The sequence below is a fragment of the Tachypleus tridentatus genome, chromosome 2, assembly GCF_004210375.1.
Source record: "Tachypleus tridentatus isolate NWPU-2018 chromosome 2, ASM421037v1, whole genome shotgun sequence".
NCBI classification, from domain to species: Eukaryota; Metazoa; Arthropoda; class Merostomata; order Xiphosura; family Limulidae; genus Tachypleus; species Tachypleus tridentatus.
This window is the reverse complement of record NC_134826.1, coordinates 55,114,655-55,130,824: the sequence shown is the minus strand read 5'-3', so window position 1 is coordinate 55,130,824 and position 16,170 is coordinate 55,114,655. Positions and strand designations below refer to the sequence as shown.

The 16,170-nt window shown below is 34.2% G+C and overlaps 1 protein-coding gene across 6 annotated transcripts in view; it reads right to left on the bottom strand.

Moving 5' to 3' along the window:
* Window positions 1-2,131: 2,131 nt before the first annotated feature.
* The window catches only part of LOC143243857 (ubiquitin-protein ligase E3A-like), a 35,517-nt gene continuing 21,478 nt past the window's right edge, over window positions 2,132-16,170 (bottom strand). For 2 of the 6 annotated variants that reach the window (XR_013024785.1, XM_076487590.1), the window contains exons 8-10: window positions 11,054-11,127; window positions 4,544-4,687; window positions 2,132-3,220 (exon numbers count right to left, since the gene is read on the bottom strand). Coding sequence is in view for 3 of the 6 variants with exons in the window: in XM_076487590.1 (XP_076343705.1) it covers window positions 3,100-3,220; window positions 4,544-4,687; window positions 11,054-11,127 (339 nt within the window). In the remaining 3 variants the exon portion in view is untranslated. Of the gene's footprint in view, window positions 3,221-4,543; window positions 4,688-11,035; window positions 11,128-11,976; window positions 12,115-16,170 lie in introns of those variants that run through there. The other 4 variants (XR_013024787.1, XM_076487592.1, XR_013024786.1 and 1 more) reach the window with 3 other exon arrangements.

Here is a 16,170-nt window from a genome sequence, read left to right as displayed (position 1 = left end):
CTGTAATGAAATATTCATGCAAGCCATGTCCAAATCAAAGAAATAAGGGCAAATGTCATGATGCTTTCCTATAGCACATTATTTCAAAAATGAATAAAAGAAAACCATCTCTATATTGAGCCATACAGTTCTTGTAAAATTGAGCATGAACAACACACCAGGTATACATTTAGTTTTCTTGTGCAGGTTTCTGTTGTTTGGCCTCCAACACTTGACACATTTCTTGTTCACTGTGAAAGTGAAGTTCTTGATTCTACTTGTGTTCTGTTTGAAACTGAAAATGTTGTTCACTGTGAAAACTGAGCTATTTTTCTCAGTGTATCTAAGTGTTTACAACTGAAACTTAACCATTGTTTTTCATAGTGAAACTGAAGTTAGTGCTTTTTTCACTTGTGTTCTAGTTGTTTACAGCTCAAACTGTTGTTGACTTTTGTGTTCACACCTATTGTTTACAGTTTATTACACATGAAAAATGTTTCTAAAAGAAAGTTTAAAAGGAAGAACACAAATAATTTACAAAAATAGATTTGTTGTTTGAAACTTTATACCTGCACATTTGAATATTAACAACAACAGTCCTGTACTTAGAAACTGTCTACTTACAAAAGTATTACTGGTAACAACAACAGTCCTGTCATTAGAAATGGTGTAATTACAAAAGAATTACTAGTAACAACAACAGTCCTGTCATTAGAAACTGTGAACTTACAAAAGTATTGCTAGTAACAACAACAGACCTGTCATTAGAAACTGTGTACTTACAAAAGTATTACTGGTAACAACAACAGACCTGTCATTAGAAACTGTGTACTTACAAAAGTATTACTGGTAACAACAACAGACCTGTCATTAGAAACTGTGTACTTACAAAAGTATTACTAGTGACAACCACAGACCTGTCATTAGAAACTGTGTACTTACAAAAGTATTACTAGTGACAACCACAGTCCTGTCATTAGAGACTGTTTACTTTCAAAAGAATTACTAGTAACAACAACAGTCCTTTCATTATAAACTGTGTACTTACAAAAGTATTACTAGTAACAACAGACCTGTCATTAGAAACTGTGTACTTACAAAAGTATTGCTAGTAACAAGCCCTTTCATTAGAAACTGTGTACTTTATAAGTATTACTAGTAACAACAATCCTGTGACTTGACACTGTGGACTTACAAAAGTATTACTGGTAACAACAACAGTCCTGTCATTAGAAACTGTAATTACAAAAGAATTACTAGTAACAACAACAGTCCTGTCATTAGAAACTGTGTATTTACAAAAGAATTACTAGTAACAACAACAGTCCTGTCATTAGAAACTGTGTACTTACAAAAGTATTGCTAGTAACAACAACAGACCTGTCATTAGAAACTGTGTACCTACAAAAGTATTACTGGTAACAACAGACCTGTCATTAGAAACTATGTACTTACAAAAGAATTACTAGTAACAACAACAGTCCTGTCATTAGAAACTGTGTATTTACAAAAGAATTACTAGTAACAACAACAGTCCTGTCATTAGAAACTGTGTATTTACAAAAGAATTACTAGTAACAACAACAGTCCTATCATTAGAAACTGTGTACTTACAAAAGTATTGCTAGTAACAACAACAGCCCTGTCATTAGAAACTGTGTACTTACAAAAGTATTACTAGTAACAAGAGACCTGTCATTAGAAACTGTGTATTTACAAAAGAATTACTAGTAACAACAACAGTCCTATCATTAGAAACTGTGTACTTACAAAAGTATTGCTAGTAACAACAACAGACCTGTCATTAGAAACTGTGTACTTACAAAAGTATTGCTAGTAACAACAACAGACCTGTCATTAGAAACTGTGTACTTACAAAAGTATTGCTGGTAACAACAACAGACCTGTCATTAGAAACTGTGTACTTACAAAAGTATTACTAGTAACAACAACAGCCCTGTCATTAGAAACTGTGTACTTACAAAAGTATTGCTAGTAACAAGCCCTTTCATTAGAAACTGTGTACTTTATAAGTATTACTAGTAACAACAATCCTGTGACTTGACACTGTGGACTTACAAAAGTATTACTGGTAACAACAATCCTGTCAATAATGATTGTATACTTATAACTATGTTACTAATAAAAACAATTTTGATGCTTGTAATTCTTTATTGAACACAATATTACTTACCTTCTGCATTAAGGTATCAAAGAAATATTTGGTAATAAAAACACAGAGCTACATTATGTTTTTTAACAATGAAGGTTTATAGCTTTTTAGCAGGTGCAAACCTCATAGTTTATAATGGCACATAATGTAACTATGTAATTTCTGACATCTAAACTGCATGCAGTACAACACTAGAACAAACAATGTGTAACATCAGAGATAAAGAGATTTGACTTTAATTTTTTTTCCGTCATATTTATATTTGAATAACAGGCTTAAGTTTTAATTTGTAAAACTTTATTTTTTTGTGTTAAAATTAGAAATATTAAAAACAACACAATAACAAGGTTTGACTAAGTTTTGTTGCACAATAAAAATTTATATTTTTTAATTTCCACATACTGAAATTAATAGACTGTTCTCTTACGTCAGGGAAATACATGGTTGTAATAATGAATCCACGACAAATCTTTCAGCTACACACTTTTTAAACTAGTGTTCACATATAAATCTGATATGTTAAATCTAAGTTAAAAAGTTCTCTTAACATGCACAGAGACAAGCATTACATATGAATTTCATGCATAAAGTAAGTTTGTAATCACCAACAAATGGTCTTCAGTGACATGAATTTATTTCTGTTAACTAGAAAAATTTATTCTGTATACAGCATTAATCCACAACTTAGACATGTGAAAGCATTAAAAAGAAATTCCAGCATATCAAGAGCACATGTGATTGTGATGTGAGGACAAGTAGTCATCCAAGTCTGCAACCAGCAGCTTCACCAGGATCAAGTGTCAGACTTTCTGAAGGAAGATTTGATACATCACAACACAGCAGATTTAAAGGATCTGTTGGAGCCTTGCCCGTAGAAACCATCAAACTAATCTTTCTACAAATGTATCAGCTACACTGTACATATTGGTATGTGATGAGACAGTTTATCAAAGCATTCCAAACCCCTTTGAATAATTAATGGCCTTGAGTAACCTGTCCTTAAGTTTGTCCTTAGTGGCATACTCTGGTAGGAGAAGCACATTAAAACATGTGTGGGCAGTGGGCAGCCTGTAAGATATGTGAACATCGAAATTAGGAATAGCAGTGAAACTTGAGCAAAATCAAACACACAAATATAACACTGATGTTTGTAGCAGCCTAAACTGACTGGTGTTGAATAAGAAATAACCTAAAGAAAACTTTCATGGCATAAATGAACAACTGGTATTTCAGACTAAACAACAAAATAACTTGTTAAAAAGATGTAGGATCATTAATGTATGACACTCACTGACCAACAGGTAAATCACCGATATCCTACAGTAGGGTTTCTTCTCTGTCATTAGACTGTTGTGAAATGAATCAAGCAGTGCCTAGAAGTTTCCAAAGCATTGCACTCAGATTCTTTGGGATCCAAGCCTACTGACTAGTCTGTTAATTAACATTGGAGATATCTGTTTTTGTCTATTAAAAGGAAGTACAGATCATCTCAAGCCTGCAGACCAGTCCATTAGTTAGCCTTCTCATCTTCCATCAAGTTTTAAACAAATTTGATATACTGGAGATGCCAGTCTATTAAAAGGAGATATTGACTGTCTAGAGCCTGATCACCAGCCTGTTAACACCTTCCTCTTCCATCTAGGTTTTTTTTTTTACAAGTTGGATATACTAGATAAGACTGTTCATATACATTAAAAGAAAGTTCTGACCATCAACCCCTTCATTTTTCTACACTGATTGTTGTAAGATTGAATCTTCATATCACAATATCCTGTTGTAAGTGTATAGAGACCAGTTTGAAACCACCGCTGTCTCTTCACTACATGGGTGCAGCATGATCCAGTTGAAAACAAAATATTTAACCACATATCTCATGACATCCTGTTTCAGCATACGATTCAGCTGTTCAATGACTCCTATCACGTTTTCTATAATTGTAAACAATGACCAACCTGAGCTTCAGACAACTGTACTGGTGGTACGAGAGTACAAACGTACCTTGCCAACCATCATTTGTGAAATGTGTAATTTCTCAGTAATGGCTGTTCTAGTCAAGCCATTACTCTCACATTATGGAAGTGTCTCTGTTTGAGTCCTGGCATTATACACATTACCAATATTAAATACATACGGACCAAAGGAAGTTCAGGTTTTACGTATAAAACACTTTTGTCAAAAATGAGAATAAATAAATAGATTTCAAAAATGTGTGAAAAGTAGAATATAAAAAAAATAACTAAAGAAAGAAAGTCAGTAAGCAATAGCACATTTAAAATAAAGACTTGAAATTATAATATCTATATAATTCACCTGTCAGGGTCGGTGCCATTGTGACTCACCTGTCAGGGTTGGTGCCATTGTAACTCTATTGTCAGAGTCAGTAGAACTTACCTGTCAGTGTCAGTACCATTCCTGGCAATGACCAGCTTTAATTTTGATAATCCACCTACGGGGGCTCGATCACTCCCTGTGGCAAATTGAAGAAACTTTCTCTTCTCGTGTAAACTAAGTTCATGAAATAACTCCCAGAAATACCTAGAAAAGTAAGTTATTCTTTGTCTATCATTGTTTAATTTCTGAAAAGTTGATAAAACAAACTTAGAGTTCAACCTAAGACTTGCCTTGCTTGGATCAATATTATCAACATCTTAATTATACACACCAATCAAATATATTTCAGTTATATTATAGTGTAGATGTCAATTAGTATAGAAGGAAAAAACTGATTTGTTTAAAAAAAAACTAAGAATGAAAAGGTATAATATGAAATAACACGAAAAACAGTCCTTCACATCTAAAGACTGCAGACACGAAAAAGAGTTTTACATCTAAAGACTGCAGATACGAAAAAGAGTCTTTTACATCTAAAGACTGCAGACACAAAAAAAGTTTTTTACATCTAAAGACTGCATACACGAAAAAAGAGTCTTTTACATCTAAAGACTGCAGACACGAAAAAGAGTCTTTTACATCTAAAGACTGCAGACACGAAAAAGAGTCTTTTACATCTAAAGACTGCAGACACGAAAAAGAGTCTTTTACATCTAAAGACTGCAGACACGAAAAAGAGTCTTTTACATCTAAAGACTGCAGACACGAAAAAGAGTCTTTTACATCTAAAGACTGCAGACACGAAAAAGAGTCTTTTACATCTAAAGACTGCAGACACTAAAAAAAGTCTTTTACATCTAAAGACTGCAGACACTAAAAAAGTCTTTTACATCTAAAGACTGCAGACACGAAAAAAGAGTCTTTTACATCTAAAGACTGCAGACACGAAAAAGAGTCTTTTACATCTAAAGACTGCAGACACGAAAAAGAGTCTTTTACATCTAAAGACTGCAGACACTAAAAAAGAGTCTTTACATCTAAAGACTGCAGACACGGAAAAGAGTCTTTTACATCTAAAGACTGCAGACACGAAAAAGAGTCTTTACATCTAAAGACTGCAGACACAAAAAAAGTTTTTACATCTAAAACTGGAGACACTAAAATGAGTCTTTACATCTAAAGACTGCAGACACGAAAAAGAGTCTTTTACATCTAAAGACTGCAGACACGAAAAAGAGTCTTTTACATCTAAAGACTGCAGACACAAAAAAAGTTTTTTACATCTAAAGACTGCAGACACTAAAAAAAAAGAGTCTTTACATCTAAAGACTGCAGACACTAAAAAAGAGTCTTTTACATCTAAAGACTGCAGACACTAAAAAAGAGTCTTTTACATCTAAAGACTGCAGACACGAAAAAGAGTCTTTTACATCTAAAGACTGCAGACACGAAAAAGAGTCTTTTACATCTAAAGACTGCAGACACGAAAAAGAGTCTTTTACATCTAAAGACTCCAGACACGAAAAAGAGTCTTTTACATCTAAAGACTGCAGACACTAAAAAAGAGTCTTTTACATCTAAAGACTGCAGACACTAAAAAAGAGTCTTTTACATCTAAAGACTGCAGACACGAAAAAAGAGTCTTTTACATCTAAAGACTGCAGACACTAAAAAAGAGTCTTTTACATCTAAAGACTGCAGACACGAAAAAGAGTCTTTTACATCTAAAGACTGCAGACACAAAAAAGTTTTTTACATCTAAAGACTGCAGACACTAAAAAAGAGTCTTTTACATCTAAAGACTGCAGACACTAAAAAAGAGTCTTTTACATCTAAAGACTGCAGACACTAAAAAAGAGTCTTTTACATCTAAAGACTGCAGACACTAAAAAAGAGTCTTTACATCTAAAGACTGCAGACACGAAAAGAGTCTTTTACATCTAAAGACTGCAGACACCTAAAAAGAGTCTTTACATCTAAAGACTGCAGACACGAAAAAGAGTCTTTACATCTAAAGACTGCAGACACTAAAAGAGTCTTTACATCTAAAGACTGCAGACACTAAAAAAGAGTCTTTTACATCTAAAGACTGCAGACACGAAAAAGAGTCTTTTACATCTAAAGACTGCAGACACGAAAAAGAGTCTTTTACATCTAAAGACTGCAGACACGAAAAAGAGTCTTTTACATCTAAAGACTGCAGACACTAAAAAAGAGTCTTTACATCTAAAGACTGCAGACACTAAAAAAGAGTCTTTTACATCTAAAGACTGCAGACACTAAAAAAGAGTCTTTTAGATCTAAAGACTGCAGACACAAAAAAAGTCTTTTAGATCTAAAGACTGCAGACACGAAAAAAGAGTCTTTTACATCTAAAGACTGCAGACACGAAAAAGAGTCTTTTACATCTAAAGACTGCAGACACGAAAAAAGAGTCTTTTACATCTAAAGACTGCAGACACAAAAAAAGTTTTTACATCTGAAGACTGCAGACACTAAAAAAGAGTCTTTTACATCTGAAGACTGCAGACACGAAAAAGAGTCTTTTACATCTAAAGACTGCAGACACGAAAAAGAGTCTTTACATCTAAAGACTGCAGACACAAAAAAGTTTTACATCTAAAGACTGCAGACACTAAAAAAGAGTCTTTACATCTGAAGACTGCAGACACGAAAAAGAGTCTTTTACATCTAAAGACTGCAGACACGAAAAAGAGTCTTTTACATCTAAAGACTGCAGACACGAAAAAGAGTCTTTTACATCTAAAGACTGCAGACACGAAAAAGAGTCTTTTACATCTAAAGACTGCAGACACTAAAAAAGAGTCTTTTACATCTAAAGACTGCAGACACTAAAAAAGAGTCTTTTACATCTAAAGACTGCAGACACGAAAAAGAGTCTTTTACATCTAAAGACTGCAGACACGAAAAAGAGTCTTTTACATCTAAAGACTGCAGACACGAAAAAGAGTCTTTTACATCTAAAGACTGCAGACACGAAAAACAGTCCTTCACATCTAAAGACTGCAGACACGAAAAAGAGTTTTACATCTAAAGACTGCAGACACGAAAAAAGAGTCTTTTACATCTAAAGACTGCAGACACTAAAAAAGAGTCTTTACATCTAAAGACTGCAGACACTAAAAAGAGTCTTTACATCTAAAGACTGCAGACACTAAAAAAGAGTCTTTACATCTAAAGACTGCACACACAAAAAAGAGTCTTTACATCTAAAGACTGCAGACACAAAAAGAGTCTTTACATCTAAAGACTGCAGACACAAAAAAGTTTTTACATCTAAAGACTGCAGACACAAAAAAAAAGTTTTTACATCTAAAGACTGCAGACACGAAAAAGAGTCTTTTACATCTAAAGACTGCAGACACGAAAAAGAGTCTTTTACATCTAAAGACTGCAGACACGAAAAAGAGTCTTTACATCTAAAGACTGCAGACACGAAAAAAGAGTCTTTTACATCTAAAGACTGCAGACACAAAAAAAGTTTTTTACATCTAAAGACTGCAGACACTAAAAAGAGTCTTTTACATCTAAAGACTGCAGACACGAAAAAAGAGTCTTTTACATCTAAAGACTGCAGACACGAAAAAGAGTCTTTTACATCTAAAGACTGCAGACACGAAAAAAGAGTCTTTTACATCTAAAGACTGCAGACACAAAAAAAGTTTTTTACATGTAAAGACTGCAGACACTAAAAAAGTCTTTTACATCTAAAGACTGCAGACACTAAAAAAGAGTCTTTTACATCTAAAGACTGCAGACACGAAAAAGAGTCTTTTACATCTAAAGACTGCAGACACGAAAAAGAGTCTTTTACATCTAAAGACTGCAGACACGAAAAAGAGTCTTTTACATCTAAAGACTGCAGACACGAAAAAGTCTTTTACATCTAAAGACTGCTGACACGAAAAACAGTCTTTTACATCTAAAGACTGCTGACACGAAAAACAGTCCTTTACATCTAAAGACTGCTGACACGAAAAACAGTCTTTTACATCTAAAGACTGCTGACACGAAAAACAGTCTTTTACATCTAAAGACTGCTGACACGAAAAACAGTCTTTTACATCTAAAGACTGCTGACACGTAAAACAGCCCTTTACATCTAAAGACTGCAGACATGAAAAACAGTCCTTTACATCTAAATACAATAGACACAACAACAAACAAAAGTCTGTTACATCTAAAGACAGTAGACACAAACAACACACAAAAGCAATCCTTCACATCTAAAGAGTACACACAAACAAAACAGTCCTTCACATCAAAAGACACCAGATAAAACACACAAAACAGTCCTTCAAATACAGAGAAACTAGATACAAACAATACACAAAACAGTCTCTTACATGTATGTAAAAAAACAGATATTGTACACACAAAACATGCAACCAATACTGCTTAGCAACTTTATGTATTAACTGTAGCAAAACAGATAATGTAGATATGAAATATACAATCAACACTGCATAAAAAAGTTATGTATTAACTGTAGGAAAACAGATAATGCAGATACAAAATATACAACCAACAATACTTAGAAAAAATATGTATAAACTGTAGGAAAACAGATAATGTTACAATAAATTATATAACCAACAATGCTTAGAAAAGTTATGTATTAACTGTAGGAAAAGAGATGTAAAATATACAACCAACAACGATCAGAAAAGTTATGTACTAACTGTAGGAAAACAGATAATGTAAACACAAATTATATAACCAACTATACTTAGAAAAGTTATGTATAAACTGTAGGGAAACAGATAATGTAACAATAAATTATATAACCAACAATGCTTAGAAAAGTTATGTATTAACTGTAGGAAAAGAGATGTAAAATATACAACCAACAATGATCAGAAAAGTTATGTACTAACTGTAGGAAAACAGATAATGCAGACACAAAATATACAACCAACAATACTTAGAAAAAATATGTATAAACTGTAGGGAAACAGATAATGTAACAATAAATTATATAACCAACAATGCTTAGAAAAGTTATGTATTACCTGTAGGAAAAGAGATGTAAAATATACAACCAACAATGATCAGAAAAGTTATGTACTAACTGTAGGAAAACAGATAATGTAACAATAAATTATATAACCAACAATACTTAGAAAAGTTATGTATTAACTGTAGGAAAAGAGATGTAAAATATACAACCAACAATGATCAGAAAAGTTATGTATTAACTGTAGGAAAACAGATAATGTAAACATAAATTATATAACCAACAATACTTAGAAAAGTTATGTATAAACTGTAGGGAAACAGATAATGTAACAATAAATTATATAACCAACAATGCTTAGAAAAGTTATGTATTAACTGTAGGGAAACAGATAATGTAACAATAAATTATATAACCAACAATGCTTAGAAAAGTTATGTATTAACTGTAGGGAAACAGATAATGTAACAATAAATTATATAACCAACAATGCTTAGAAAAGTTATGTATTAACTGTAGGAAAAGAGATGTTATAGATATAAAATATACAACCAACAATGATCAGAAAAGTTATGTATTAACTGTAGGAAAACAGATAATGTAAACATAAATTATATAACCAACAATGCTTAGAAAAGTTATGTATAAACTGCAGGAAAACAGGTAATGTAGATATAAAATATACAACCAACAATGCTTAGAAAAGTTATGTATTAACTGTAGGAAAAGAGATGTAAAATATACAACCAACAATGATCAGAAAAGTTATGTACTAACTGTAGGAAAACAGATAATGTAACAATAAATTATATAACCAACAATGCTTAGAAAAGTTATGTATTAACTGTAGGAAAAGAGATGTAAAATATACAACCAACAATGATCAGAAAACTTATGTATTAACTGTAGGAAAACAGATAATGTAAACATAAATTATATAACCAACAATGCTTAGAAAAGTTATGTATAAACTGCAGGAAAACAGGTAATGTAGATATAAAATATACAACCAACAATGCTTAGAAAAGTTATGTATAAACTGTAGGAAAACAGATAATGTAAACATAAATTATATAACCAACAATGCTTAGAAAAGTTATGTATAAACTGTAGGAAAACAGATAATGTAAACATAAATTATATAACCAACAATGCTTAGAAAAGTTATGTATAAACTGCAGGAAAACAGATAATGTAGATGTAAAATATACAACCAACAATATTTAGAAAAGTTATGTATAAACTGGAGGAAAACAGATAATGTAGATGTAAAATATACAACCAACAATATTTAGAAAAGTTATGTATTAACTGCAGGAAAAGAGATATTATAGATACAAAATATAGATCCAACAATGATCAGAAATGTTATGTATTGATAGTAGGAAAAGAGATGATTTAGACAAAAAATATATAACTAACAATGGTTAGAAAAGTTATGTATAAATTAAAACTAAAGGAAAACAGATAATTTAGGCAAAACGTACAACTAACATTTATATTCTTGAACATGATACACTTAGTATTTTCATTCTCTTATCTGGATGAATTAACAGTAATAAATAAACAATTACCAAATTGCTACAGTTTACCTAATGACCAGAGTGTCAACTGTATAACCACCATCATATTCTGTAGCTTCTTCAAGAGCACTGAAGTCGAAGTGCTACAGATAAGTGTATGATAAGAAGATAACACATTGTTATACATATTTTAATAAACTAATAAAACTAACACTGCTTGTATTTATATATAGGTTTTAATAAACTATGGATTACCATCTGTTTGAACCAATTTGAGATTTATACATTTTTATTAGTGTATTTCTTTTACACTAATTCTCATTAATATTTGAATTTCATCCAAAGTTTTCTCAATTTCACCATTATCTTAAGATGCACAAGTTTTACCTACGTATTGTAATATAGTACCTAAAACACTGACAAAAACAAAAAACAGGAGTAAAAATGAGCTCAGAATATTATTTAATTAAAGGAAGATAAAATAAAGTAAAACAAACAGTCAGTAGATATCAGTTGGGTATCACCTCTGTTAGAAGATATCAGTTGGGTATCACCTCTGTTAAAAGATATCAGTTGGGTATCACCTCTGTTAAAAGATATCAGTTGGGTATCACCTCTGTTAAAAGATATCAGTTGGGTATCACCTCTGTTAAAAGATATCAGTTGGGTATCACCTCTGTTAAAAGATATCAGTTGGGTATCACCTCTGTTAAAAGATATCAGTTGGGTATCACCTCTGTTAGAAGATATCAGTTGGGTATCACCTCTGTTAGAAGATATCAGTTGGGTATCACCTCTGTTAGAAGATATCAGTTGGGTATCACCTCTGTTAGAAGATATCAGTTGGGTATCACCTCTGTTAGAAGATATCAGTTGGGTATCACCTCTGTTAGAAGATATCAGTTGGGTATCACCTCTGATAGAAGATATCAGTTGGGTATCACCTCTGTTAGAAGATATCAGTTGGGTATCACCTCTGTTAGAAGATATCAGTTGGGTATCACCTCTGTTAGAAGATATCAGTTGGGTATCACCTCTGTTAGAAGATATCAGTTGGGTATCACCTTTGTTAGTAGATATCAGTAAGGTTGGTTGATTTAGTGTTTCATAGCACAAGGCAGCTAGGCTATCTGCACCAAACACCCAGTAAAAAGTTAAAAGTAAATTCAGTAAAATTCATAAAAGGTAAAACAAAAGAGTTAAAAAATAAAACATAAATAGCATAAAACCAATGTTCACATTTAGTCTACAGCAGTAAGAGAAAAACTACAGTAACTGAAGTTGTAAAGGACTTTCTGTAGCACAACTGTAATTATCATAACTCGCCAGAAAGACTAACAGGTAAGTACAAAAACCATTATCAGTCACCTGAAGTTGGATTTTACAGTCCTGATTTCGAGTTATTTAATGTTATGGCCAGTTTCTAATTTCAAATCCAACTATATGAACTGTGTTTTGTAAAAGGGAACAAAATTAAAAAGGTGTAATGTATAAATTAAAAAACATAAATGGCATTAAAAAGATTAATGGCCTTTAAAAACCTAAAACATTATCAAGGTAGACAGTGACACCATCACCAATAACACTGTCTAACATCATGAACAAACCTTGGGCCAGAACACGTTTAAAATGGTGCCATCGTTGAGAGCCTTAACGACGACGAGACAGTAAAATGTGGCTTATTGTGACCTGAGTGTTACACAGACTAGCCATTAGTGCATTAGTTCCAGATAAAAGAAAACAATGAGTTAAAAAACTGTGACCAATGTGTAGTCAAGTAAGAACAACTTCTTTCCAAACGTTACAGAAGCAAGATGGCCAAAGGCCAATTTTGGGTGTTATTTGGAAAAGCTTGTTTTCATGTTGCTCTCTCTAAGAAGACTGCCAGCTGGCACAGAGCAGAGCCTTGAATACAGGACCACAGTCCATGTATGGAATACGCACAGTGGTGATAGTGCCAGAGCAGATAGATTTAGTTGCATTGTTGTTGAGCTCATTTCCATGAATACCAATGTGGCCCAGTATGCAAAAAAAAATGGATAAAAGTAGATGTTAAAGACAAATGAGCCATTCACTTTTGAATATTGGAGTGAACAGGATTTGAACTAACATGAAGTGATTACATGGCCAATAGAGAACTTAGGGAGTCAGTATAAATAGTGCAGTTTGAATACTGCTTTGCTTCTATGTGATCCACAGCATGAGAAATGGCATACAGTTCAGCAGCGAACACAGAAACTGTAGAGGGGATTCCACGAGCAACCACCAAACCACAACAAACCATGGCAGAGCTCACATAGTCACCTGATTTTGAACCATCTGTATAAATAAGAATGGAAGGATTGGTTTGAAAGATGTTCAGCAAATAGCAGACAGTATTTCCAATCAGGAGTGTCTACTTTTCTGAGATGACTTAAAGATAGGTCATATTTGAGGACTGTAAGAAGCCATGGTGGGATGGGTTGACCAGTGGATACAGCAATGTTATCCAAGGACAGACCCAATTTACCCACCTGTGCTTGGATATGAAGGCCAAAAGGAGCAATGGCAGATCGTTTGTTCTGAAAAAGTATGGCACATCAAGGAAAGAAAACACAACCCCAAGTGTAATGCTCTGATAAGGAAAAAGTTTTGAAGCATATGGTAAAAACAGTTGCAAACAACATAGGTACAAAGAAGGTTCATGAAACTCTGAAATGAAGAAGTGAGGAAAACCCCAGTGCAGAGTCATAGTCCTTAATGATAAATGGGGGTCCAGCATCTTTAAGGCCAAGGTCTGGCAGAGCCATAGACCAGTGATCCATAGTCAAGTTCTGATCGAATAGGAGCATAATATATCTTTAGCATAGAACATCGATCAGCTCCCCAAATGGTGGAAGAGAGGACACAGAAGATGTTCAGTTCCCTTGTACATTTGACCCATAGCTGCTTGATGTGTGGTATAAAGGTCAGCTTACAGTCAAAGGTAAGCCCCAAGAACTTTGTCTCAGGGACCACAGGCAGCACAACTTCACCAATACCGAGTTCAGGATCAGAGTGAATACCCTGTTGGTGGCAAAAGTGCATGCAAATTGGTTTTAGAGAGAGAGAAGTTAAATCTGTTTGCTGTGGTCCACTTCAGTAAACAATTGAGAGAAATTTTTAGCTGCTGCTCTATATACCTCAATACATTCAACAACTAACCTCGGATGTCAAAGTCGTCGACATAGGGCCCATTTGCAACAGTATGAGAGAGTTGTTCAATAATGGCTTTAATCTTTACATTGAGAAGTGTGACACTCAAAACACAGCCCTGAAGGACTTCAAGTTCATGTAGGAAAGAACAGGAAAGTGTCGAACTCACATGAACTTGGAATTTCCTGTCCATTAGAACATTTTTAATAAAAATGGGCAAATGGCCATGTAACCTATATATACGGATGTCTCGTAAAATGTCATGCCTACAAGTTGTATCATAAGCCTTCTCAACGTCAAAGAATATTGATACAAGATGTTCTCTTTTGAGAAAGGCTAATCAGGTGGTACATGGAGGAGCACTGTTGTCAGAACCCATATTAGCTAGGTGAGAGGAGGTTGTTTGATTCGAGGAACTAAACAAGATGAGCATTAACCATCCTCTCTAAGGTCTTATAGAGACAGCTCATCAAAGCAACTTGATGGTAGTTTGAAGGAATCTTGCAATCCTTCCCAGGCTTAGAGAAAGGTAGGACAATAGCCTGGCCCCAGGCTGCAGGAAAAACATTCTCCTGCCAGATCTGGTTAAAAATAATCAGAAGAATATCAAGAGAAGCAGGAGATAGATGATGCAGCAATCATAATGTACATCATCAGATCCAACCAATGTATTGCCAGACTGATGAAGGGCTAGTTTGAGTTCCACCAGCGTAAAGGGATGATTATATTCATGGAGACAATCAGCTTGAATGGAAAGAAGTGATCACTCTGCCCAAGTCTTGATGGCCAAGAAGGTGGAGAAAGAGGCAGAAGTGATAGATACCCAGCAAAAGCTTTTACCTAGAGTTCTGGCAATGCTCTGGGTATCAACTACTTCTTGGCCATTAGAGAGCAAGATCGAGAGGGGGACAGAATTATATTACTCACTGACATTTCAAATCTTGTCCCATATGACTATGGAACTGGTGGTAGAAGATATTCTTGTTGTGAACTTGATCCAAGATTCCTTCTAGCTTTGATGTCTTACTTACCAAGCATGTGCACAGGCCTGCTGGAAATCTATGTGGTGCGAGATTATGGGAAACCTATAAAAAGTATCCCAGGCCCATTTTTGAGCCTACTGTGCCATATGACAGGCAGAATTCCACCATGGACAAAGATATTTTGGAAAACGTGTTGAGGTTTCAAGAATACACTGAACTGCTGCTTGTATAATGCAGTCAATCACTGCTGCCATACAGTAGTCTAATGATGGCTTACAGACAATGACAGGATCAAGTTCTGCGAGAGCAGTAAAAGAAGGCCAGTTTGCCTAATCCAGCTTTCACCTAGGTACAAGGGTCTGGTGGCATCGAGCACAGCCAGTTCTTCAAAATTACAGGAAAATTATTGCTGCCTCATGGATTGACAACCTTCCATGAAAAATGAGAGACCAGTGAAGGGGAGCAAATTGAGAGATCATTAGCAGTAAATGACTGACTTGGTGCATGAAAATAAAAAGAACTGCTATTTAAAAGAAAGGGGTTGTGATCAGAGAGCATACGCTCTATGGGGCAACCTCTCCTATCAATATCAGTATTTCCCCAGAGTGGATAATATCCATTATAGTCTCCCAGGAATAAAAAGGGAGACAGCAGCTGTTCAATGAGAGCAACAAGGTATGATTGATCATAGGTATCTCCAGGCAACAGGTAGAGAGAACAAACAGTGATGGTATAATCCAAGGAAACACAGATGGCTACAGCCTCCAAGGGTGTGTTGAGTGGCAAAGACATGATGGGCACATGACGATCAACCAAAAATGCCACCCCTCATGCATTCATCCATCACACAGCCTGTCCTTTCTGCAAGATGAAAACTGCCAAAAGGTGACTGGATCAGCAGGTTTCAGAAATGTTTCCTGTAAGGAAAGACATGTAGGATGGTAGGAAGCAGTCAGTGTTTTGATCTCATCCAAATTAGAACGTAAACCTAGACAGTTCTATTGTATAAAGGTAACAATTTTTATTTAC